Source organism: Marmota monax, unplaced genomic scaffold (genome assembly GCF_021218885.2).
Source record: "Marmota monax isolate L192 unplaced genomic scaffold, Marmota_monax_Labrador192_F-V1.1 WCK01_AAM20220418_F8-fsc00111, whole genome shotgun sequence".
NCBI classification, from domain to species: domain Eukaryota; kingdom Metazoa; phylum Chordata; class Mammalia; order Rodentia; family Sciuridae; genus Marmota; species Marmota monax.
Window position 1 is genome coordinate 2,316,194 of NW_026695067.1, and position 26,883 is coordinate 2,343,076.

Sequence of the window (26,883 nt, forward strand, 5' to 3'; positions counted from 1 at the left end):
ACCAGCAGGATCTATCCACTAGCTAAGAGGTTGTAAAGTTACTCTCACTAGGCTAGGTCCAGAATATAGTATACCTGCATAATGCCCGGGCACCCATGTGCCCAGGAAGGCATCACTTCTCACTGTGTCCTCACAGATAATCCTTTCCTTAATTTTAAAAGCATATATAAATTTGTTATTTTAAGGAACTTCCCTTAACTGTTAAATAGCTGAAGAAACAAATAGAAACCCTGGGATTGCTTAAATGCCTACAGTAGAAAAATTGTAATTGAGTTAATTAATTGTTCTTATCTAAATAGAGGGTATTAAAATTACTTGAAACACTTAGGAACAATTTGTTTCCAAGATTGGATTTCTTAAATTATTTTTCTTCTCCTTATTAATGGCTCTAGATTTCTAATAAGGTGTGAGCTGTGTCCTAAACCACAGGACCTAACCTTTGAGCTCTGATTCTTGGTAACAGCCTTACTTGACACCCATCCCTAATTCCACTGCCCTGAACTGGCTAAATATTTGAAAAATACAACAATCTCAACTCCTCTTACTTCAAGTGATGTTTGCTTCAAATTGTCTGTAGTTCTAGCCATCAAAAAACATAAGCACTCTTAACAGTCTACCTTGCTAAAAAATCACCTACTTTCCCAGCTCAATCCACTTAACATTTAATAAATGCTCAGTAAGAATAAATAAATAAATACTTGCATAATTTGACTTCTACAAAATTAGAGGAATCTTTCTGTATTTATTTCCTTTTGGTAATTTTATAGAAGTCAAATTATGCAAGTATTTATTTATTTATTTACTTATTCTTACTGAGCATTTATTAAATGTTAAGTAGACTGGCTGGGAAAGTAGGTGCTTTTTTAGCAAGGTAGACTGCAGTGAGATTTACATTAAAATATCAGCAGTAGGAGCAGGGGTTGTATATCAATGGTAGAGCACTCGCCTAGCATGTGTGAGGCACTGGGTTTGATTCTCAGCACCACATATAAATAAATTAAATAAAGATCTCTTGATGACTAAAAAAAAGAGCAGTAGATAATTCTGTAAATTACAACACATACATTAAACTACTACACAGATTTATTAACTTAAAAATATTAATACATCTGAAATTTCTATTGCACAATGTTAAATAAAAATTCAGGATTCAAATGTATATGACACAGTTAATATAATATATAAATGTGTAAGATTTAAAAATTAGTTAATATAAAGGACAGGAAATAACTAGATAAAAATGTTAACAACAGGCATTACTCTTTTTTCCTGTTTTGGTGATTTTCTACAATGAATATTAATGTTTAATAGTTATAAAATTAATGCTATTAAAGACATTCAAGGAAAAGCAAGCTCTTTAAAGAAAAGAGTCCATTTACATAATTTTATAATCATTATATAGTTGCTAAAGGATTATTTTGTAGAATAATGAGCATCAATGAGCAAAAGTAACCCCTATTTTATATCTACTTACAATTCTAATTATTATGATACAAAAATATACTCTTCCATACAAAACAGTTACATGCTTTACTTATTTTCTATACGTTAATCTGATAAGGACCCAAAAATCTTTCCCAAAGTCCCTGAATCTTCTATCTTCTAATACAAGTTTTAAAAACACAATTTCTAGCCTCATGGAGTTCTGTGTTCAATTCAAGTCCTACTCTCCTAATAATAAGATCAGAACTTAATCTTAGCCATATTTGATTCTGTTCATTGTAAATAAGATTATAATAGAAGACACTACTTTTCCTTTAGGTATGAAATCCAGGTTGAGAAGTAGAAACAGCACTAAACTAGTGGAAAGACCCACACCCCGGTAAAGTCTGCAACTCATAACTGAGTGACTTTTTTCTCGGTTTCAGTCTCCTAAAAAATAGAATAAAGAGCTCAAATAATTCTAAAGTCCCTTTTTCTAAGATTTTAAATATCACTGAAACAAGCACAAAAGCTAATTAAAGATGGCTAATTACATACACACTAAATTCTAAAATAACAAATAGATATAAGAAAACTAATACCTATGCAGACATGATCTCATCAAAGTTTATATCCTTCTTATTCTTTTAATTACCTTTTATGGCATACTAGACTACAGCACTGGCCTTTCCAACATAATTTACTATATTAAATGAAATAATTCATACCAAGGTTTATGACCTTGATATTCTATCAAATTCTTCCTAAGGCTCCCATATTTCCTTATTTTTAATAAAAGAGACATAAAAAATGAGGTATGGATAGGTTCACAATCTTTGGGAAGCAATGTAAAAGTTCTAAAAATAGCATAAGTAGAAAAATATAAAAATACAGAATTTTAGTAAACTTCCATTTTTAAAGCTCTCTCAAATGTTGCCTCAAAATAAGCATGTTTCATAAAATTCAGCACATCAAAGTAAATATTCTACTTCCCATTTTTAAAACAATATTTTAAAAATTTAAAGTTTACAACTGAGAATTTTTAAGGATGTTATTCTTCACAGATCAAAAGGACTTATATGGGGCTGCAGTTGTAGCTCAGTGGTACACCACTTGCCTAGTACATTTGAGGCCTGGGTTCGAACCTCAGAACCACATAAAAATAAATAAATAAAATAAAGGATTTGTGTTCCATCTCCAAATAAAAATATATATTAAAAAGGGATTTAAATGAATACTATGAAAAAAGAATAAAAAATCATTAATAATAATATAAATGTATTTTTATTTGAAAATCAAAAGTGTTCTTTAATAGAAACTTACTGTCATAGGAAAAATGGGAAGGGTTAGAGACCTGAGGTGTTGGAACCTGTAGTTCTTATTTCATTGGATGAGGAGGAGGATAAGAAAAGTGAAGGAAGATGAAGATGTAGGAGGGTAGGAAGGAGATGAATGTATTTGAGAGCGAAAGAACTGGAAGAAGATGGAAAGTTGGGAGAAGGAGAAAATATAGGAATATTCAATCAAAAACAACATGAGGAGCTGGGGTTGTGGCTCAGTGGTAGAGCACATGCCTAGCATGTATGAGACCTTGGGTTCGATCCTCAGCACTATATAAAAATAAACAAATAAATAAATGAAGGTCCATCAACAACTAAAAAATACTGAAAACGACAACAACAAAAAAATGGCATTTTCAGACAGTACTTTACCATATATTTTGAATAGCATCCTCATAGATAAAGCATATTTAAAATAATATTATTTAGCTTAACTTACTAAAATGTAACTCAACACCTACTCTTTGTCAGGGGTTTATGTTAACTCTAAAGTTCAAGAGAAATGTGAATCTCTAAGATGTCACTTTAATTCAGAATAAAACCAAAAGAATCTGTAGTAAACGATTCTTTTGATCTGGATCATTCCTCCATAAAACTACTGAAGTAAATAATCCTCTAGATGAGTTCAGAGGAACTCTTTAAAGCTGATTTGTAATCACTTGTTTTGGATGGCATTAACTATATCAAAGTATCGATATTATCCAAACACTATTCAAAAATGAAAGCACCACAGAGAAAAAATTGTTAATTAATATTAAAATGAGGGTATTCAGAGATTCAAGAAACTGGCAAAATTATCAGAGGTTGGCACACATGACATCATTTACCAATGTTTCCCTGGTGATGACCTAATGAGAGAATATAAGCAAGTGGTCAAGAAATGATTCAAAATATAAAATTAAAAGTTTAGGAAGTTTCTTTATATTTAAATAAAGTTTAAAAATTTCTCAAACAGTAAATTTGAGAAAGTCTGAAATACAATGCCTTTTATCAAAATGATGCCCACTGTGTTGGCTTAGTTTGGAAAAATTACTCATTTGGCAATGACAACATTTTAAACTACATAAGCCTTTTAAATTAAGATTCAAATGATAAAAGATTCAAATGTGTTAAGATTCCTTTCTATGGATGTAGGATACACTTATGTATTTTATCAATTACAATCTATGTATTATATTGTTTGGAGTGACAGATGAGAAAAATGAAGCTAATGAAATACTGTGAAACAGACACCATATGAAAGAGAAAAGGTCATCTTCTGATCAGATGACAGTACACCATCTGTCCCCCTGCCACTCAGTGACAATTACAAATACTCCATCAGTTTTCTGGTAGATGGAAATGATGTATGAGGAAAAGCCTTCTTTTGCAGATTCTGATGTTTCTTTCTGATCTAATCTAAGGTTTAACAGATGACTCAAAGAAAGGACCAGAGTTCAACATACTTATTAATTTATCATGCTGTGAAGACTGAGAAAGATGTGAGCTCAATACTGCCACTAGAAATAGTTCAGCTATATTGAACCAAGACTTATAATTGAACAGTATGTTCACATAATGTTCAGGTTTCAAATATAGCAACTTGGATTGTTATCATCTTCATCCTCAGACATCATTTCAATATCAAAGTACCAATAATACCACTTATCATAACTAACATCACTGTTTCAATCCAAAATCAGTCAGGTAATGGTCATAGTCAGAACTCAATATCTCAGTGGCTTCCAAAGTAAGTATATGAGTCAGAAGCTTCATATCACACTCAACAGCACTGGAGTAAACATTCCATTTAAATGTATTAACTTTAAAATGTTTAAGAAAAAGACACGAACAAAAATATAATACATAGTTTACAAGATAAAGGATAAAAAAAATATATGCTACCCTAACACTAGAGGGAAAAAAAAGTGGGATGGCTATATTAATATTAATCAGGTAGATATCACAGAAAAAAATATGACCAGGGATAAAGAATGTAATTTTATAATAAAGGGGTCAATCACAAGGAAAGAACAATCCTTGGCATTTAAACAACTAATAACACAGATTAAACTACATGAAACAACAGCTAATAAGACTGCCAACAGAAATAGACAAATTCACAAAATTGATGACTTCAAAAATCCCCCTTCAAATATCTAGAGAACAAGTAAGCAGAAAATCATCAAGGATGCGTAGATGAGCAAACTTCTGAGGTGATGGATATGTTCACTATTGTAATCATAGTGTTAAAGTTTTATGAATGCATGGATATGCCAATATTTATTAAATTATACAACTGAAAATAAGAACAATTAAATGTACAACAGTTATATCTCAAATTTCTTTAAAAACAAATTCCTAAAAAAGGGCTGTTCCTAATCCTTTAAGTGAAAGAAGTAATTCAATTTTCAAATTTCTTCATAAATACTTTGTAAGGAAAATAACTTTAACACATTCCAATACTATAAAACACAGTATCTACATAAAAAACAAAGAACATATAAAAATACAAATGCTATAAGACTAATTTATTTTTTTTAATATTTATTTCTTAGTTGTACACAATACTTTTATTTTGTTTATTTATTTTTATGTGGTGCTGAGGATCGAACCCAGGGCCTCGCACGAGCTAGACGCTCTACTGCTGAGCCACAACCCCGGCCCCTGTAAGACTAATTTAAAAGAACAAAATCGAGCCAGAAGCTAAAACCAGAGGGAGGATAAAAATAAAGGGATAATAAGTGAAATTACTGACTAAAAGGGTGACAAAATACAAATAACATAGGGAATTAAAAGAATACTATTCATAGTTATATGAAACTGATTTGAAAACAGTACAAAAATAATTTTTGGAAAATTCTCACAGTAGAAGAAAATCATGGACAAATAAAATATTTTAATAGTTTCATTAATAAAACTACAGAGCTGTTTTTTAAATCTTCCCACAGAGAAAAGTCCAGGACAAGATGAGTTTTACAGACAAATTCTGCAAAGATATCAAAGAAAAGACAATACTAATGTCATACAAACAGTTCAGAAATTTAAAAAAGCATAAAATGTTACGAACTTATTGTATGTGCATAATCCTGACACCAAAACCAGGGAAAGATGATGCAAGAAAGGAAAATTATAAAACTGTATCACCCATGAATTTGAATGCATCAACAGTGAGTAAAATACTAACAGTATATTAAAAAGATAATATGCCACTAACAAAAGAAGCTTTCCAATGATAGCTTAATATTAAAAAATTACTAGATATAATTCACTACATTGAAAGAATTAAATTACACAAATAACAAAAACACTCAAAAAATTAGAAGTAGAAATTTCTCTAAGTGAAAAAGATTATTAAACATATAAAGCAAAAATTACTTTAAGAAGAAAACATTAGAATCAGAGTCTTTAAAATCAGAAGAGATAGGATGCTTGTTATCACTACATGTGTTCAACAATGTTAATACAGATGCGAAATAGTGTTGTCCAAAAAAAAGAAATTCACCAGAGAAAATTTTTTTAAAGTTTATCAAAATAAATTCTCAGAAAGAAGTAAAACAGGAAATAGTAAAGCCAAGACATTAATCAAAGTGCAACAAAGAAGGATCAACAAACCAAACAACCAAATTTATAATAAAAATTCATATATCTGGCAAGAATGATAAAGATGAAAATAAAGACAAATAAATAATGTTAGAAAAGAAAGAGAAAATAAGAGATTTCTTTTAATATAATAAAAGAATACTATAAAATTTTTTGCAAATACTTTGGAAAACTTTTAAGAATAAAATATGTAACTTCCTAGAAAATGAAAAATTCACCAAAATACATGTAGTAAATCATAGAAAGTCCAAATGTAATCTAAGAAATAAATTTCTATTGTAAAATCTGCCCAGCCTATTAGGATGGCTACTATTAAAAAACAGAAAGTATTGGCAAGGATGTGGGGAAACTGATAGTGAGAATGTAAAATGATATCGCCATCGTGGAAAATAGCATTTCTCAAAACTTCAAAAATAGAATTAATATATTATCCAGAAATTTACTTCTGTGTACATACCCAAAAGAATGAAGAGCAAAGATTCAAACAAGTATTTGTATGCTTATGTTCATAGTAGCATTATGTGTAATAATCAAAAGGTGGAAGCAACCCAACTGTCCAGCAATGGACAAATGTCTTAACAAAATATGGTATTTGAAAAGGAATACAACTAAATACAACAGAATGTCCACCCTAAGCAAGGAAATTCTGTCACATGCTATTAACATGAATGAATCTTTGTTTAATATTTATTTTTTGTTTTAGGTGGACACAGTATCTTTATTTTACATTTTTTATGTGGTGCTGAGGATTGAACCCAGTGCCTCATGCATGCTAGGTGAGAGCTCTACCACTGAGCCACAACCCCAGTCCCATGAATGAATCTTAAAAACACTATATTGATGGAAAGAAGAAAGTCAGAAAAGGACAAATACTGCATGGTTCTACTTATCTGAGATTCCTGGAGACAAAAATTAGAAGAAGGGTTGTCAGATACTGGGGGAAGAAAGGAATAGGGAGTTACTCTTTTTCATTTTACTGCTCTTCAAGATGCAAAATATATTGTAGATGGTGTGATAATAACATAAGGTAACCAAACTATACACTTAAAAATGATGATAAAAGAGAGTGGGAAGATGGCGGCGAAGGGAGAGCATTACCCCCGTGTACGGCGTCACTGTGCGGGAGAATGACGAGTTAGAACGGCTAAAAGCTATCTTGTTAGGAATTTCCAGCAAAATTGGGGTGCTCCAAAACCTAGAGGAAGGATTTCCATCGCACGAGGATCAGCTACGGGGGCTCAAACGTGAGAGATTTGTCCGCACGGAGGGTCACGCTGCTTATTCAGCAAATCGCCCCGCGGCTAGAGTCTGTGGCGCGCTGGGAAACGAGGAGATAGCAACGCAAAGATACAGCGCTGCAGTTTCCGCGGGGTTCTGCCAGCTGTGCAATCACAGTACTCAGTGCTGAATTCTGGGTTTGACACGGGGGAAGGAAGCGGTCCAATTCGGTTCTCCACACAGGTCAGACCAGAGGAAGCCAGCGGCCACCATCTTGGAGAGCTGACGTCACCATCCCTGTTTACGACTGATCACAGCTCATTCAGCCATAGAACAGGTAATTTCAGGCTGCCATTCGCCTACAGCTCGCAGAAAAATGACTCAGGCTCAGTGGTAAATAACCCGCGGAAACTGCTTCTTGGAGCCTGCTCCTATCAGAGCATTCACCAAGCCCGGAGCGGACGAGTTCCGGCTCCCGGAACTGCTCTGGCCCAGGGCTAAAGAACCCGCGGAAACTGCTTCTCGGTCCAGGTCCTGCTGAATACTGTGGAGGTAAATACCAACCGAGCCTTCATAGGCAGTGGCAACGGGACTGAGAAGGGATAAAGAGGGACACTACATACTGCTTAAGGGAACCATACACCAACAAGACATAACAATCATAAATATATATGCCCCAAACAATGGTGCAGCTATGTTCATCAAACAAACTCTTCTCAAATTCAAGAGTCTAATAGACCACCATACAATAAACATGGGAGACTTCAACACACCTCTCTCACCACTGGACAGATCTTCCAAACAAAAGTTGAATAAGGAAACTATAGAACTCAATAACACAATTAATAACCTAGACTTAATTGACATATATAGAATATACCACCCAACATCAAGCAGTTACACTTTTTTCTCAGCAGCACATGGATCCTTCTCAAAAATAGATCATATATTATGTCACAGGGAAACTCTTAGACAATACAAAGGAGTAGAGATAATACCATGCATCCTATCTGATCATAATGGAATGGAACTGAAAATCAACGATAAAAGAAGGAAGGAAAAAGAATACATCACTTGGAGAATGAACAATAGGTTACTGAATGATGAATGGGTTATAGAAGACATCAAGGAGGAAATTTAAAAATTCTTAGAGATTAATGAAAACACTGACACAACATATCGGAATCTATGGGACACATTGAAAGCAGTTCTAAGAGGAAAATTCATTGCTTGGAGTTCATTCCTTAAAAAAAGAAAAAACCAACAAATAAATGATCTCATACTTCATCTCAAAATCCTAGAAAAAGAAGAGCAAAACAACAGCAAAAGAAGTAGAAGGCAAGAAATAATTAAAATCAGAGCTGAAATTAATGAAATCGAAACAAAAGAAACAATTGAAAAAATTGACAAAACTAAAAGTTGGTTCTTTGAAAAAATAAATAAAATCGACAGACCCTTAGCCATGCTAACGAAGAGAAGAGAGAGAGAACTCAAATTACTAGCATATGGGATGAAAAAGGCAATATCACAACAGACACTTCAGAAATACAGAAGATAATCAGAAATTATTTTGAATCCTTATACTCCAATAAACTGGAAGATAGTGAAGGCATCGATAAACTTCTTAAGTCATATGATCTACCCAGACTGAGTCAGGAGGATATAGACAACCTAAACAGACCAATATCAATTGAGGAAATAGAAGAAACCATCAAAAGACTACAAACTAAGAAAAGCCCAGGACTGGATGGGTATACAGCAGAGTTTTACAAAACCTTTAAAGAGGAACTAATACCAATACTTTTCAAGCTACTTCGGGAAATAGAAAAAGAGGGAGAACTTCCAAATTCATTCTACGAGGCCAACATCACCCTGATTCCTAAACCAGACAAAGACACTGCAAAGAAAGAAAACTACAGACCAATATCTCTAATGAACCTAGATGCAAAAATCCTCAATAAAATTCTGGCGAATCGGATACAAAAACATATCAAAAAAATTGTGCACCATGATCCAGTAGGATTCATCCCTGGGATGCAAGGCTGGTTCAATATACGGAAATCAATAAATGTTATTCACCACATCAATAGACTTAAAAATAAGAACCATATGATCATCTCGATAGATGCGGAAAAAGCATTCGACAAAGTACAGCATCCCTTTATGTTCAAAACTCTAGAAAAACTAGGGATAACAGGAACATACCTCACTCAATATTGTAAAAGCAATCTATGCTAAGCCTCAGGCTAGCATCATTCTGAATGGAGAAAAACTGAAGGCATTCCCTCTAAAATCTGGAACAAGACAGGGATGCCCTCTCTCACCACTTCTGTTCAACATAGTTCTCGAAACACTGGCCAGAGCAATTAGACAGACAAAAGAAATTAAAGGCATATAAATAGGAAAAGAAGAACTTAAATTATCACTATTTGCAGGTGACGTGTTTCTATACCTAGCAGACCCAAAAGGGTCTACAAAGAAACTATTAGAGCTAATAAATGAATTCAGCAAAGCGGCAGGATATAAAATCAACATGCATAAATCAAAGGCATTCCTGTATATCAGCGACAAATCCTCTGAAATGGAAATGAGGACAACCACTCCATTCACAATATCTTCAAAAAAAATAAAATACTTGGGAATCAACCTATCAAAAGAGGTGAAAGACTTATACAATGAAAACTACAGAACCCTAAAGAGAGAAATAGAAGAAGATCTTAGAAGATGGAAAAATATACCCTGTTCATGGATAGGCAGAACTAACATCATCAAAATGGTGATATTACCAAAAGTTCTCTATAGGCTTAATGTAATCCCAATCAAAATCCCAACGGCATTTCTTGTAGAAATAGAGAAAGCAATCATGAAATTCATATGGAAAAATAAAAGACCCAGAATAGGAAAAACAATGCTAAGCAGGAAGTGTGAATCAGGCGGTATAGCGATACCAGACTTCAAACTATACTACAGAGCAATAGTAACAAAAACAGCATGGTACTCGTACCAAAACAGGCGGGTGGACCAATGGTACAGAATAGAGGACACAGAAACCAATCCACAAAACTACAACTATCTTATATTTGATAAAGGGGCTAAAAGCATGCAATGGAGGAAGGATGGCATCTTCAACAAATGGTGCTGGGAAAACTGGAAATCCATATGCAACAAAATGAAACCGAATCCCTTTCTCTCGCCATGCACAAAAGTTAATTCAAAATGGATCAAGGAGCTTGATATCAAATCAGAGACACGACGCCTGATAGAAGAAAAAGTTGGCTACGATCTACATACTGTGGGGTCGGGCTCCAAATTCCTCAATAGGACACCCATAGCACAAAAGTTAATAACTAGAATCAACAAATGGGACTTACTCAAACTAAAAAGTTTTTTCTCAGCAAAAGAAACAATAAGAGAGGTAAATAGGGAGCCTACATCATGGGAACAAATCTTTACTCCTCACACTTCAGATAGAGCCCTTATATCCAGAGTATACAAAGAACTCAAAAAATTAGACAATAAGATAACAAATAACCCAATCAACAAATGGGCCAAGGACCTGAACAGACACTTCTCAGAGGAGGACATACAATCAATCAACAAGTACATGAAAAAATGCTCACCATCTCTAGCAGTCAGAGAAATGCAAATCAAAACCACCCTAAGATACCATCTCACTCCAGTAAGATTGGCAGCCATTCTGAAGTCAAACAACAACAAGTGCTGGCGAGGATGTGGGGAAATGGGTACACATGTACATGGCTGGTGGGACTGCAAATTGGTGCGGCCAATTTGGAAAGCAGTATGGAGATTTCTTGGAAAGCTGGGAATGGAACCACCATTTGACCCAGCTATTCCCCTTCTCGGTCTATTCCCTAAAGACCTAAAAAGAGCATGCTACAGGGACACTGCTACATCGATGTTCATAGCAGCACAATTCACAATAGCAAGACTGTGGAACCAACTTAGATGCCCTTCAACAGACAAATGGATAAAAAAAAAATGTGGCATTTATACACAATGGAGTATTACTCTGCATTAAAAAATGACAAAATCATAGAATTTGCAGGGAAATGGATGGCATTAGAGCAGATTATGCTAAGTGAAGCTAGCCAATCCCTAAAAAACAAATGCCAAATGTCTTCTTTGATATAAGGAGAGTAACTAAGAACAGAGTAGGGACGAAGAGCATGAGAAGAAGATTAACATTAAACTGGGATGAGAGGTGGGAGGGAAAGGGAGAGAGAAGGGAAATTGCATGGAAATGGAAGGAGATCCTCAGGGTTATACAAAATTACATACAAGAGGAAGTGAGGGGAAAGGGAAAAAAATACAAGGGGGAGAAATGAATTACAGTAGAGGGGGTAGAGAGAGAAGAGGGGAGGGGAGGGGGGATAGTAGAGGTTAGGAAAGGCAGCACAATACAACAGACACTAGTATGGCAATATGTAAATCAATGGATGTGTAACTGATGTGATTCTGCAATCTGTATACAGGGTAAAAATGGGAGTTCATAACCCACTTGAATCAAAGTGTGAAATATGATATATCAAGAACTATGTAATGTTTTGAACAACCAACAATAAAAAAATTTTAAAAAAATAAATAAATAAAATGGCAAAAAAAAAATAAATTGACATATATTTGAGATTCAAAAAAAAGAGTCAATCTCAGAGATCTTTGGTACCTCATCAATCTTTCCCTAGCCATAAAGACAGAAATGGCTTATTAAATTGATATATTAAGATCTGGATCTCAAGGTTTCTTGTGACCCCACCAACCAATTCTGGGCCTCTCCAGGGCTGCTCCTTCTTGCCTTGCACCTCATCCCTGGGCCTGGTGCCTCCTTGTCCTTCAAGATCCAGTTCAGGAGTCACCTTCCCTGAGCCCTTGAGCCTGCCTGTGATCTTTGGATGTTGGGTCTGTGTCTAAATTCTCATCATATCACCAACTCCTAAATGGCAACAATAAATACTTATGAAATGAATGAGAGGAAAGTCAATATTAACCCAAATGGAGCAAGAGGCGCCAAGAAAGGTGCAGAAAATTAGGCTGTGAGAAGGCAATTGGCCTGAAGTCCTGGAGAAGAAGAAAATAAGCAAAAGGTCCACACATCCACCTGTCAATCCATAAGTGAAAGAAAATTTCTTGAATGCCCATGAGAGATCCACATCCGGTCCATCCTGCTCACATTGTAAAACAGCAGAAGGCAATCTGCTGGATGCCCCCGTAACCTGGAGAACAGAGAGAAGGCTGGATATCAACTTCTGCTGGCTCTTCAGCCAGGAGCTCTGATGCAGTGAGCAACTTCCATGACAGCCCTGGCAACCATGTGGTCCGCTCTGAGCAAGCTACTAGGATTAGAGTTAGTGTCATTGTAAAGCTTTTATTCTAATGGAGAAGATGGACAGTACACAATTAAAGAAACAAATAAGACTATTTCAGATGGTGGTGAGTGTTATGGAGAAAATAGCTTCATGTGAACATGAGAAGAGGTTGCTACTTTAGATGATCTCACTTAAGATCATCTAAAGAGGGGACTCATTTAAGAGGGAACCTTTGAACCAGGATCTAGATAAGAATAAGATAGCAACTACACCAAAGTCTGGAGAAAGAGCATTCCGGGCAGAGGGAACACACATGAAGACACTAAGAGGTGGGAGCGTGACTGGCTGGTTCAAGTGGACAGAAAGGAGCCTGGGAGTGGAGTGCAGGAAGGTGGCTGGGGGAGAGTCCTCATCCCCCGTGGACCTCATTCACTGCTGGTTTGCCTCCAGCAGGCCAGGATAGAGCAGAGAGGCAAGCTAGAGAGCTGGTGCAGTCATTCAGGGAGAGGAGATGTCATTTGGGGGAAGACAAGGGGCCTGGCTGTGGGAGAAATCCTCAGGTCGCAGATATATTTAAAGGTGAAACTGATAAGACTCGTTGACTGGGTGTGGATTGGAGTTAAAAAGAAAGAAAAAAAAAAAAAAAACAAGAATTTTGGGCTGAACAACTGGAAGACTAGATCTGTGGTTTGCTAAAGCAGGGACAGGATCTGGAGGGAAAGCAGAACCTGCGAGACAACCCAGTAGCACACCAAGTAGGTGTAGCATGAACTAGCCTGGATACACCACCCCCTAGAGTAAGAGAACCAGCAAAATGTACATGATTTTTCAAGTCAGGCATCTGGGTGAGGAGAGAGGTGGAGAGGAGAGAGAGGCGCTCTGGAATAGGCCAGGAAGAGAGGTCAAGGTGGGGAGGAAAAGCTGGAAAGAAGCCTAGGGAATGGCCGGTACAGTAAGAGGCGTCCAGTCCAGAGAAGCAAGCACTGCAAGGGCAAGGGATTGGTTATCGATGTCAATGCTGCAGATAGGTCAATTAACATGCGGGCTGAGAATCAACCTTTAAATTGGCAAAGTGAAAGTCATGGTTGTTGGGAAAACATATAACGGCGGCAGCACCCCCGAGAAAAACTCCAACATGGCGCCTAACAACCTTCTTTCTCCTTTTTTTTTCTTTCACTGGCGCAAAACGTTCCCGCTGGCGCCAATGTTCAAACCCTCCTGGTGGGAAGCCCTAGCCCCAATAAGAATTAACTTCTTGGGCTCCGGAACTGACATATGGAAGAGCTTGCCAATAAACAGGCGACCTGTTACCTACCTCAGCCCTGCTACCTCTCCTTAGACCTATATAAACACACAGCCTTTTGTAATAAAGCGGAACCTCTTCGGTGATCTGTGGGAAAAAAAATAAATAAATAAAAAATAAATTGATATATTAAAAAGCTGGGGGCTGCGGTTGTGGCTCAGTGGTAGAGTGCTTCCTCGTGCACATGTGAGGTACTGGGTTCAGTCCTCAGCACCACATAAAAACAAATAAAGATGTATAAAAAGAAACAGAGCAACAATGCATTGCTATGCCTAATTGTGTTAATAATGCCTGAGCCAAAATAAAACTCATTTTTTAAAAGGGCAAAAAAAAAAAAATTATGATAAAAGATGGAACCTATGGCTTTGAAATCCACAAGTGTAAGATCTCTACCTTTTTTCTTCTTTCTCAAGATTGCTCTAGCTACATAGGGTCTTTGTGATTCCATATGAATGTTTGAATTGCTTTTTCTATTGCTCTGAAAGACATCATTTTAATTTAACATGGATTGCACTAAATCTGTAGATTCTTTGGGTAATACTGACTATTTAACAATATTAATTTTTCCATTCCGTGTACAAAGGGTATCTTTCCTAACTTATTCATGTCTTCTTCATTTTCTTTCATCAATGTTTTCCAGTGTAAAGATCTTTCATATCCTTGGTTAAATTTACTCGTGAGCATTTTATTCCTTTTGATTGTATCGTAAATGAAACTCAAATTCTTTTTTCAACAGTTCGTTGTTAGTGTACAGAAACAAAACTCACTGTGGTAATCACTAATCAATGTCTATGTGTATTAAAACATCACATTTTATATCTTATATACAAACGATTTTGTCATCTAAATTTCAACAAAACTAGAAAAAACAGTTGATAGTAAATTTTAAGTTCTGTGTATTTCACCACAAAAGAAAAGGACCAAAAAATTTTTGAAAACACACAACAAGCACATACAATTTCTCTATTTGTGTAATAAGAATTGTAATGCATTCCGCTATCATATATAAATAAAAATTTTTAAAAAGGAACATACAATTTTACTGACACATTAAATAAAACATTCAAGGAAGAGATAATTTCTATTTTATGCACCATGTTCTCCAGAAATTTTTAAAAAAGAAAAGAACTAGGAAAAACTAACTGGTTTTTACATGAAGGTTCTACAACATTAAGAAAGGAAAATACTAGATGATTACAAAAAAAAATTTATGTGTTTTTAAGAATCATGACAAAACAAGTTTAAAATTAGAAAAATTAGGGCTGGGTTATAGCTCAGTGGTAGAGGGCTTGCCTAGCATGTGTGAGGCACTGGGTTCAATTGGTGGCACTACATCAATATAAATAAACGTATTATGTCCTTATACAACTAAACATTTTTTAATTAGAAAAATTACTATATTACACAAAAAATTAAAAGAAACCTCTTCCCAATTAAATTCTGCTGAAAAGTGCATTTCTCTTTAACTAAAGCAATTTTGAAAAGCAAGAATAAAATGGAGAAAATATCCAATACAAATTAATATTTATTTGTTATTTTTCAAATCTTAGAAAACTAGAGATAGTAGGGAATCCCCTTAACTTGATAAAACACGTATAAAAACCTGTAAATTGATTAAACTAAAATTACAAATTGATTAAACTAAAATTCTACTTTTAGTTTAATCAATTTGCAATTTTAGAACAATTGATTAAAAAAGAAAAGAACAGTAAAACCAAGTCTTAATTTTATTCAGTTCAATATGCCAAATTAGGGTCAAATTTTACAGCTAATCAACAAAGCTGAAAATCTGATAAGAGTCAATTAACCATTCTTTAATTCTCTATTTGGGGGTCACTTCTACAACTCCAAAAAATAAGCTTGAGTTTAAAACTACACACACCTATTGAAACAATCTGATCAAAATGGTCCTAAATAGAATCCAGTGTTTGAACTCGTATAAAGGTGATCAAATGACACTGTAACATTTTAAAAGAATAAAAAATAATTAAGGGTGTAATTGGTTCAAATACCCAAATTTGCTATAATGTTTTTTTCTGATGCAGATGCATCCATTTTAATTTCAATGTAAATGTATTTTTTTAAATGAACAAGACAAAGAAGAATCCTGAGCAATACAGACACAATCTCCATTACCCTCTTGCCTTCTTTAATTTAAAAAACTGTGTTTACTTCCATCAAAGATACCTAGGTACACAATTTCACCAGATCAAACAACAACAAAAGTTTCTTACTTATCTCTTCACTTATTTCCCTAGTCTAGAGGCAACAATTTTACCTGAGAAATTTTTTTCTTTCTGTTCCTTAATACATATTCATACAGCTACTTCTTCACTTTTCACTTTTAGCATTATCTTGTGACTTCACACTATGGAACATAAAGATTTCGTTCTATTCCCTACACATGGTTCCAAAATCCACATTTATATTTTTCTGTCCTTCCAACTACCAAAAAACAAACAAACAAACAAAAAAAAAACCAGTGTTATATACGTGGTAGAAATATGGGGATAACTACATTAATAACTGATGCTGAAATACTTTGTAATCTAAAACAAATAATTTGACAGTGTTATGGTTTAGATATGAGGCGTTCCCTGAAAGCTCTCATGTTAATGCAGGAACATTCTCTGATGAATGATTAGATTATGAAAGCAGCAACCTAATCAGCCCATCCTACTTTGAATAAACTAAATGGAGGTAACTTTAGGCAGGTCGGGTATGGCTAAAGAAGGTGGGACAAGGGGACATCCCTTGCTCTGCTTCCTGGCCACCAAAAGCAGAGCAGCTTCCTTTCACTATGACCTTCTCCCTCGCTCTGGGCCCAAAGCAATGGACTCAGTAAACCATAGAAAAGACCTCTAAAATTATGAGACAAAATAAACTTTCCCTTCTCCAAGTTGTAGGTATTTCAGTCACAGAGACACAAAACTAACACAGAGAAAGAAAACTAAACTGTTAATGTGAAAACTATTTTATAACTTTGTGATTTTTCTGGTATATGTAGCTTCTCTGCCAATGGCAAGAAGATATAATAACTATTAAAATTATTATAAAAATATTTATTTCTAAAATTCAGTAATTCTGATTGAAAATGGGCATTCCCTATTCATCAATAAATGTCCAGTTTGGAATTAAAATATTACATGAAGGGGGGTTGTGGCTCAGTGGTAGAGCGCTTGCCTAGCATGCATGAGGCACTGGGTTCAACCCCCAGTACCACATAAAAATAAACAAATAAAAAAATAAAGGTATTATGTCCATCTACAACTAAAAATATATTTTGAAAAAATATTAGATGATGAATTTCAAATAAAGAAAAGACCCTTAATGAAAGTAAGAACATTTAGAATCAATTATTTATTCAGAAAAATGAAAAGAATCTAAATTAGGCAGGTTAAGTGCCCAGCTTCTCATCTTTCCTTATTGTTAAGGCAAAACTGTTCATATTCATAAACTCCTATGGAAAAATTCTTTCACTCTTTCAATTCTCCCCCAATGAAATTGTCATAGTACGGATTTCAAGATTAGGAACTTGTAAAAAAAAAAAAAAGTACATAAGAGTAGCTCAGTGATAACAGCACTTGCCTAGTATGTTTGAGGCACTGGGTTCAATCATCAGCACCTCATGTAAAATAAGTAAATAAAATAAAGATCTATCGACAACTAAAACCAAATTTTTTAAAAAACACATATGACAAAGTTTTGAGTTTATGTTCAAGGAGAAGCAGCTTGATTTGTGCAAATTTGCCTCATCATAACCTTGCTTCAGATCCTCATCATCCAGCTGAAAGAAAGCAGTTACAAAATAATCATATGGTTGTTCTAGATTTTAATATCATCCATGGCCACAATTCGGCAAGCCCTTACAATGGCCACAGAAGAGACAGATGAGAAACTATTAACTTGAAATCTATGGATATATAAAAGCAGCCAAAATTCCCAATCATGCTAAGTTAAAAGGATCCAGAATAAAAATAAAAATAGCTTAAGGGGTTCTTTATATATTTTATAAAGCAACAGTGTTCACATATGTAGTTAACTAATTGCCTGATTAGCATAATTTTTCTAGGGAGAAATACAATTTCATAATTCCAAAATCACATTTGATTTTAAACATCCAATAAATTATATTAATTTAAAATCTTTCACGAAGATCCTGTTTATACTTTTAGGAATAAAATGAAAATTAATTATTAGTGTCTATATTTAAGTATACAGCATAACAGAATTTGCATAATTTACAAGCCTTGAAAGCAAAGGAGTACCACAAACACATAAATATACAGACTCAAAATTGAAAAAAAAATCCACAACTTTGTAAGTTCATTCTCCATACATGATTAAATATACTTGCAACTTGCACCAAAAAATACTATCAGTCTCTTCACCTAGTATGAAAATAAGAAAACAAAGAAATTAAGCATAAAAACAAATGTTATTGTCTCCCTAGAAATGCATGTAAAAATTTTAGAATGTATTTATATATAACACCTATTTTTGACCTTTAAAAATCACATACTTTTCTCATTTGAATTCTAAGATAATGAAAGAAAAAAATCAAACATTCTAAAAGTAGTTTTGTGAATCTCGAGAATATTAGAAAAACTCCCCTGTTAAATTATAATAAAAATACCAAACAATAAAGCTTTCTTACTCAGCAGCCACCTATTATGTTGAAGAGGCTTAAAATAAAATGTGTCAAAGATCAAGAGTAAGTTATCTGAGATGTCAAGTGCATAGGGTCAAAGGCACAATTTTATTAGGTCAGAGGTGATATAAATAAAATCTTATATGTCAGAGAAGAAGGGTCACAGACAAGGTGTATATAATATAAAGACATCACAGATGACAAGTAATAACTTTAAGTAAAACAAGTGTTTACTATAGATATATTCACTGATTAAAAATGAAACTTCTATGTAATATAAAATAATTATTCTATATAATAATTCATATGCTATATTGCACACTACTTTTTAGGAAGAATGTTCTATCACCAAGAATATCCACATGAATTAAGCAACAAATTTCAGAAAATGTAATTCCTTTGAACTCAAACAGTACACAAAATGAACACATCAATGACATCTGAAATTAGAATGATTAAATATCAGATCACGATGATAGTGATAAAAAATTAGATATCATTACACCATTATTTTTTCCAAAAATCTAAAATTTCTAATATTCTTTCCCTCTTACCCTTTCACATTGAAATAAAATTTACATTTCAATTTATATAACAACATAATCAAGACAATTTTTCAAAAATTTTTGTAAATAGTATATTTACCTTTTTATTAAGGGAGCCTAACCTCAAATAACTTATATAAATGGAAGAATTTTCATCATAATGGAAATTATCTTATAATTGAGTCAGTATCTTCATTACAAAGTAAATTATTCCACTTATAAAAATCAATTTTTTAAATTTTTTTTTTAGTTGTAGTTGGACAATATCTTTATTTATTTATTTTTATGTGGTGCTGAGGATTGAACCAGCACCTCGCACATGGTAGGCAAGAGCTCTACCACTGAGCCACAACCCCAGCCCTATAAAAATGGATTTTTAAAGGGTATTTTTCAAAGTAGAACACATAGATAGGGAACTCTAGTTCTTTATTCTTTTAATATATAGCTTTTAGTTGTTGATGGACCTTTATTTTATTTATTTATTTATTCTCAGTGCTGGGAATCGAATCCAGTGCCTCACACATGCTAAGAAAGCACTCTACCACTAAGCTACAACCCCAGCCCAGGGAACTCTAGTTCTAAACAGCAAACTCAAAGAGAAAACACGAACATTTATGAAAGATTTAACTAAGGAAAAATTCTATACTACTCAGTCTTAAAATACAATTTGAATAAAAGGCAAAATTTATTTGAGCCCAAATAGATAATTACATCCATGTTCCACTTCACTTGTATTAAAAATACTTAGATTTACAAAGGAGAAATATAGAGGCCCACTCCAAAGATATCATCAAGTCACGCATATAATCTTTCAGTTCAATTCAACTCAATTTAATGTATATTTATTAAAAACCTTAACTATGTGTCAAGCTTTGTGTAAAACATAAATATATAGGAATTAAACACCAGAAACTTTTCATTCCAGCCACACTGAACTGGCTTGTGGTAGAATAATCTTCCAACTCCAAAAGTTGCACAAAATATACAAAGCAACTATTAAGGCATTAAAGAATAGCTAACATGACCAGAACCTCAGAGACTACAATCCCTAAAAGGAGAGAAGCACAGGAAGCAAGCTCAACATTCACCCTAAACTTTTCCTTAAGGCATTATGTCAATAACCCCCTTCTCTTTGGCATGGGAGAACAGTGCAAGCTGGTAGATCAATGAGCTAAGGAGACAGAATTTAGGTTGAAACTTGAGGGGGAAATTCTTCTAGGGAAGGAATTACAGCAAAGTGAGCCCAAATAACATGTACCATTGCCCTCCCCACACAAAGAGAAAAAAGCAGTTTCATTCCTTCTACAGATAAAATTTATTAAGGAACCAATGATGGAACTACTTGCTTTCTGATAGCATCCCAACCATAGCAAATCTTCTCTTCTTGAATATTCTCCAAAATGACCTAGCATAAGCCAAATTCTAAAAGACCTTTCTAATACCCTCTTTCTGAAAAGCTCTATAACTCCCCATGGTGTATGTTTTAACAAGTCAACAAATCCAATTTTATTCAACTACAGATGTGTTCCTGATGGTCTTTGCGTAGAGGGATCGGACAAAAATCTAAGAAAAATAATGAACTATAGCCAAACAAAAACAAAAGGAATCAATCTTATATACTTAAAGATGAATGAAGTCAGATACAAAATAGTAGATACTGTGTGATAACATTTATATGACATTCAAAAATAGGCAGGATTAATTGATAGTGCTAAAAGTCAGAATAGTTAAATTTGGGAATGTGACTGGGAAGGGGCATAATGGGAACTTCTGGGGTACAATAAATGATCTATATCTTAACTTGGGTTGTAGTATTATTAATGTACACATATGTAAAAATTCATTACCTATAGTACTTTATGTCTGTGTACTTTACTAATTTATGTCACACCTCAATGTTTTTTTTAAGTTCAACATACACATGCACCTACACACAGGTAATGCTTTCAACCCACAACAATCTTTTCTGGGCATCTTAAGAGATACTTGACAAACATGAATTTCTCATTCTTGAGCAGCTTTAGAAATTTTTTTCATAAATAAACAAATTCATAGATTATCTAGCTGTACAATCCAAGTCATAAGAACTGAATGAAAATATTTATAAACATATTTATACAAATCTAAATTCTATATAAACAATAACTATAGATGAATAATGCATTTTCCAAAACTTTCTAAGTGCTTTATTAATACAAAATTATCCGCTTATATACAATATATACTGTTATCTGCTTTCTAAGAAATTTGGTATATTACTAAGTAATTCTTGACTTGCATTACTAAAATATAAAAAAAACATAACTTTTTCTTACACAAAAATTATGAGAGTATTGAATTTTTGTTTCTAATTATTAAATAAATATATACATTAAAATGATACATTTGCATACTTATTATATAGTTATTAGGTGCTAAATAGTTTTAGCTAATCAAAGAAATACATACAAACATGGAATTATTCATAGTAAAAAAGCATGTACTAGATACTCTATAATTAAGTGTAAATAAACAAAAGTAAAGCATACCACTTCTTCATCTGAAAGTTCACGCCCTTGGATGCTGCTATTCTCTCTTACAGCTTGTTGATGTTTTTTGCCTTTAATGTGGCTAAAAAGATAGACCTCTGAAGAAATCTAAAAGCATAAAATCAAAGCAATGCAATCAATAAAACTTTTTATCTAATGTTTAATATTACATAGTTGATTTACTACTCTATATGTAAGTTGAGATCACTCTAACATTTACATATTAGGCTTCAAAATACTTTCCTTAGAACACAGTTCTGAGAATCCTCTAAAAGACATATGATCAAAAAAGGCATGGGGGCTGGGGACGTGGCTCAAGCAGTAACGCGCTCACCTGGCATGCGCGGGGTGCTGAGTTTGATCCTCAGCACCACATAAAAATAAAATAAAGATGTTACATTCACCGAAAACTAAAAAAATAAATATTTTTTAAAAATTCTCTCTCTTTCTTTTCTCTCTTAAAAAAAAAAGGCATGGGGCTGTGGTTGTGGCTCAGCAGTAGAGCGCTCACCTAGCATGTGCAGGGCCTGGGTTCGATCGTCAGCACCACATAAAAATAAAATAAAGATATTGTGTCCAACTACAATTAAAAGAAATATATATATAAAAAAGGCGTGTCATCCATAATAGCCAACCTAACAGGAAATAATTTACTCTAGGTCTGAAGGTTCAAGTCTCAGCACTGAAAATGTTGCTTTACTTTTTTGCTTCCAATACCCAAGTACATTGGTTAAGGCTTGCATTAAGCAGGCATACATCCATTTTGGGAGCACCCAACTGCTTTGACACTTTGCACTGCCATTCCTAAATACTATTATTTGTACATACTTTTCATTCAAAATCATGAAAGAAACCCATGGTACTCAGGAGAAGTCTAAGCATAAATTTTAAAAGATTAATGAATGTATTTGCATGGTTTCATAAACTTTAATAATAAATTATAATATATCACCATAATATTGACAATGGCAACCTACCAGGACATTGCAGAGAGAACACTGTTTCTTTCTTTCATAAGGAGTAAGTTTGGGGGCATAATCAGTATTTGCATGTCGCCCACTACTTAACTCAGCAGCTTTTTCTTTCCTTTGTTCAATCTGTTCCATGTGCCTCCGAATGCTTTCATCATGCTGCAGGTGAAGTTGAAGTGTGAAAATTTCAAAAACTACTCAAAATTATACTAAGAACTTAGAAAAGAACATTTCCATTAAAACTTCCAAAATAATGCAAGAATATTTTATTTCAAAACCAACTTGTACAATGAAGACAAAGGTTTTACATGAAGCCCTTTAACATCTTCCACATGCACATTTCTCATAGTGTGTTCCATAAAATATTAGTAGGTAAGAGAGGTTCCACAGTCAAATAAATTTGGAAAACAGCAAGTTAAAGCTGAACAGGTTTTTAACATAGAAAGTTACAAAGTCCCTAGGCATGTCACTATGCTCTATGACTCAGTAAACTTGGTTTATAGGAGGCAACATTTTACAAATTATATGCCTGCAACACACTTTTGAGAACTTTTCCTGGAACACACTGTGGGAAATGTGTGATCTCTACCTACTACCCTTGTTTCATTTCTAGGTGCCTTTTGCCTCCAGTGACTATCACAGGAAAGTCTTATAAAGAGCTACTTTAGACTTATGTCTTTATGCTCATACTACTTCATATGGCTAGAATGCACTCCATTCATCTATCATTTCTCCTACCCACTCAAATCATCCTTCTTTCAAGATTCAGCTCAGGAATTCCCTAAACTTATTTCACTTTCCTCTGATACCACTCAGATTAGACTAAATATCCTCTTCTGTACTTCCACAGAACTCCCTGTGTGCCTCGATCTATATGGAAATTATTTGGTTACATCTGAATCTCACACTAGATTATGAATTTCCTGACAATGAAATTATATCTTACTAATTCATAAATACTTTCTGCACTAAATTAAAATTAATAATAATAAATTCCTAGGACAAAATAAATAGTAAAATACATTATTCTATTTTAAGAGGTTATTATCCCTCTAAGGGAGCCAATGTGTAAATAACTATGATAACAATATAAAATAGTCATACACTAAATAAAGACTGCCTACCTGTTGTTGTAACCGCATAAATTTTCTAGAAAATATCAGTTTATCATAAGCTCACAAGCTACAATTATATAATTCCTAAGCACTGAAATAAGCCATAAGAAACATCTTTTTAGTTTATTTCTAAATGATTAGAATCTATGACTATCAGAAGCCTAGCAGTAATGTCTTCAAATCATCAATAAATTGTTTAGTAAAAACAGGAAATGTTAAACTTCATTAACATTTTTTCCACATTTGTTCTTTCTATCTTCCCCCAAAGAAATTTAGTTTCCAGATAGCTGAGTTTGAAACAATCATAGTGCAATCATATAACACTTGTCTAAAAACTGATTATAGTGGCTGAGGCTATAGCTCAGTGGTAGAGAGCTTGCCTTGTACATGTGAGGCACTGGGTTCGATCCTCAGCACCACAAAAAAATATTTTTTTAAAAAAGACTGAATACAAATAACTTAATTTTTGTTCTATAGATAAAATTTTAATATCATGTTCCATTAAAAACTCTAAAATTTCAAATAAAAAATAATATCCCTACCTTGAGCTGAATTTTTTTCTGTAGCTCTTCCATAGCTTCTTGTTGAGCAGCTGTGAGTGCCGCCAATCGTTCTTCCCTGTCTCTATAAGAAGAGAATTGAAATTATAAACTCAACTGCTTAGAATAACAAATCTCATGAGGGTAAAAAATATAATTAGGACACAATGATTTATAGATTCTAAAGAACTATTTGAAAATTATTTTTTTCTGAGTGCCTATTGATTCTCAGGTATACTGTTCACTAGATATCACTAAGTATACTGCTCACTAAAGCAATAAAGTTTTTGTTTGTTTTATTTTTGTTTTTTTGGTACTGGGCAGCAAAAATTAGCAGCTATAAGAATGGTTTCTGGGCCCAAGCATGGATTTAAATATTTGCTCTGAGACTGTCATTAAAATATGAGGAATAATAAAATAATGTTTTACCCATGAAAAAAGAACAGAATGCCATTTATAAGAATGGAATAATCAGGAATACAAGCATTTAAAAAATTAAAATATAAGGAGAAAATTTTTTAAAATCACTAAAAAAAAAAAAAAAGCTGAAAAACCTGAGAAAGTCTTCTGAGAAGCAGAATAAAAATTCATGAAAATATAAAACAGAAGTGAAAAAATAAGAAAATTAAAAGGCCCAACATCTGCTTAAAAGAATTCCATACACACACACACACACACACACATTTTTCTCTCTAATATATATTAGAGAAAAGTGGGTAGAATAAAATATTTTTAAATCAAAAGTACTTCACAGAACTAAATGGTCTGGGTTTCTAAACTAAAAGGTACCACCATTACAATGAATAGAAACACAAAATAACAAAAAAACAGGGAAAAGATCAAATGAGTGTGGAGTTTCTGAGACTGTCAGAAAGTTCTTTTTAAAAAAAAAGAAGAAAAAGAAGAAGTAGTAGTCAGTCAAAAGAACACAGGAAGCAACTAAAAAGAACTCCCAATATTCAAAGGCAAGATAATTTGGGCAACAATAAATAACTTGAATGAGAATATAACTCAAAGTGTAAAATAAATATAAATGAATCCATACTGGTGTTTTTAAAAATAATTTAATAACTAAATATACAACGAAGTGCTATGATTAGGATGTGGTTTCTTCCCCATGGGTTCATGTGCTGAGATGATAACTGGTCCCCAAAGTGGCAATGTGGGAGGTGATAAAACCTTTAAGAGGTGGGGCTTAGTGCAAAGCAAATTGGGGCGGGGATGGGGTGGGGGTGGGGGTGGGGGTGGGGGGTGCCCCTGGAAGGAATTAATGTAATTCTCAAGGATGCTGGTTAGTTTTTAAGAGAGAGTTGTAACAAAAAACAAAACTGGCTCCTCCTTGCATTCTGGTTTCTTGTCCCTCTCACACATATTCCCACCATGATGCTATCCACCATGACATGTTACAGCCAAAGGGGGTTCTGGTCATAGCTGGATCCACGCTTTTGGACTTTCCACCTGTAAAACTGTGTGATACATAAACTTATACAATTCTCTGTCCCAAGTATTTTGTTATAGTAATGAAAAACTGACCAGTAGAGAAAAAATAAATATCCTATACAGAAGAATTCCAAATAACAATGTTGGTATTCTTCTCTTAAGAAGAGTGACGATAACTTCCCATTCTTTAAGTTTGGGCTATGTTCTCAATAGCCTGATTCCAAAGTAAACAGTAAAGAGAAATCTTAAAAGCAATTATATAAGGGAGAAACCTGGCAAACACTACTTCAGTTAGATAATTAAAGTTAACATGAACTTTTGATATGTTAAGAATAATACTGCATCTCTGTATTCTTCCTTGCAAAAAGCCATAACCCCAATCTAACCAAAAGAAAAAACTGAGACAACTTCTAATTGAGAGACATTCTATAAAAACTATCTGGCAATTATTTCTCAAAACTATCATTAAAAACATAAAATTATGAAAAACCATCACACCTCAGGAGCCTAAAGAGAATTACAATTAAACAGAAATAACTCCTAAACACTTCAAAAATTTAATAAAATATATTAATATACAGAGTAGGATAAACATGAAGGGAGCCCTAGAAAAATGATATTCACACCGATAAAAGACAAAGAGAAAAAAATATTTTGAAAGTACAAAGAAAAAGGCAACTCAGCAAATGCAAATAAACAATATGATTAATGGAGGAGTTTTTGTCAGAAACAATAGAAATCAGAATATTCAAAACACTCAAAGAAAAACCAGGAACTCTACAGTCAGTAAAATTCATTCAAAATGAAGGCAAAATTAAAATATTCCCAGATAAATGAACATTAAGATAATCCACAGAAAGGAAAACTCCCTGACAAGAAAAACTAAAGGAAGTCCATTTGGCTAA

The 26,883-nt window shown here is 33.7% G+C and overlaps 1 protein-coding gene across 10 annotated transcripts in view; it reads right to left on the minus strand.

The window, feature by feature from the left end:
* The window catches only part of Scaper (S-phase cyclin A associated protein in the ER), a 460,757-nt gene that overhangs the window by 288,323 nt on the left and 145,551 nt on the right, over positions 1–26,883 (minus strand). For all 10 annotated transcript variants that reach the window (XM_046428027.2, XM_046428024.2, XM_046428026.2 and 7 more), the window contains 3 exons: positions 24,542–24,623; positions 22,891–23,043; positions 21,914–22,021 (listed from right to left, as the gene is read on the minus strand). In XM_046428027.2, the coding sequence (XP_046283983.1) occupies positions 21,914–22,021; positions 22,891–23,043; positions 24,542–24,623 (343 nt within the window). The remainder of the gene's footprint in view (positions 1–21,913; positions 22,022–22,890; positions 23,044–24,541; positions 24,624–26,883) is intronic.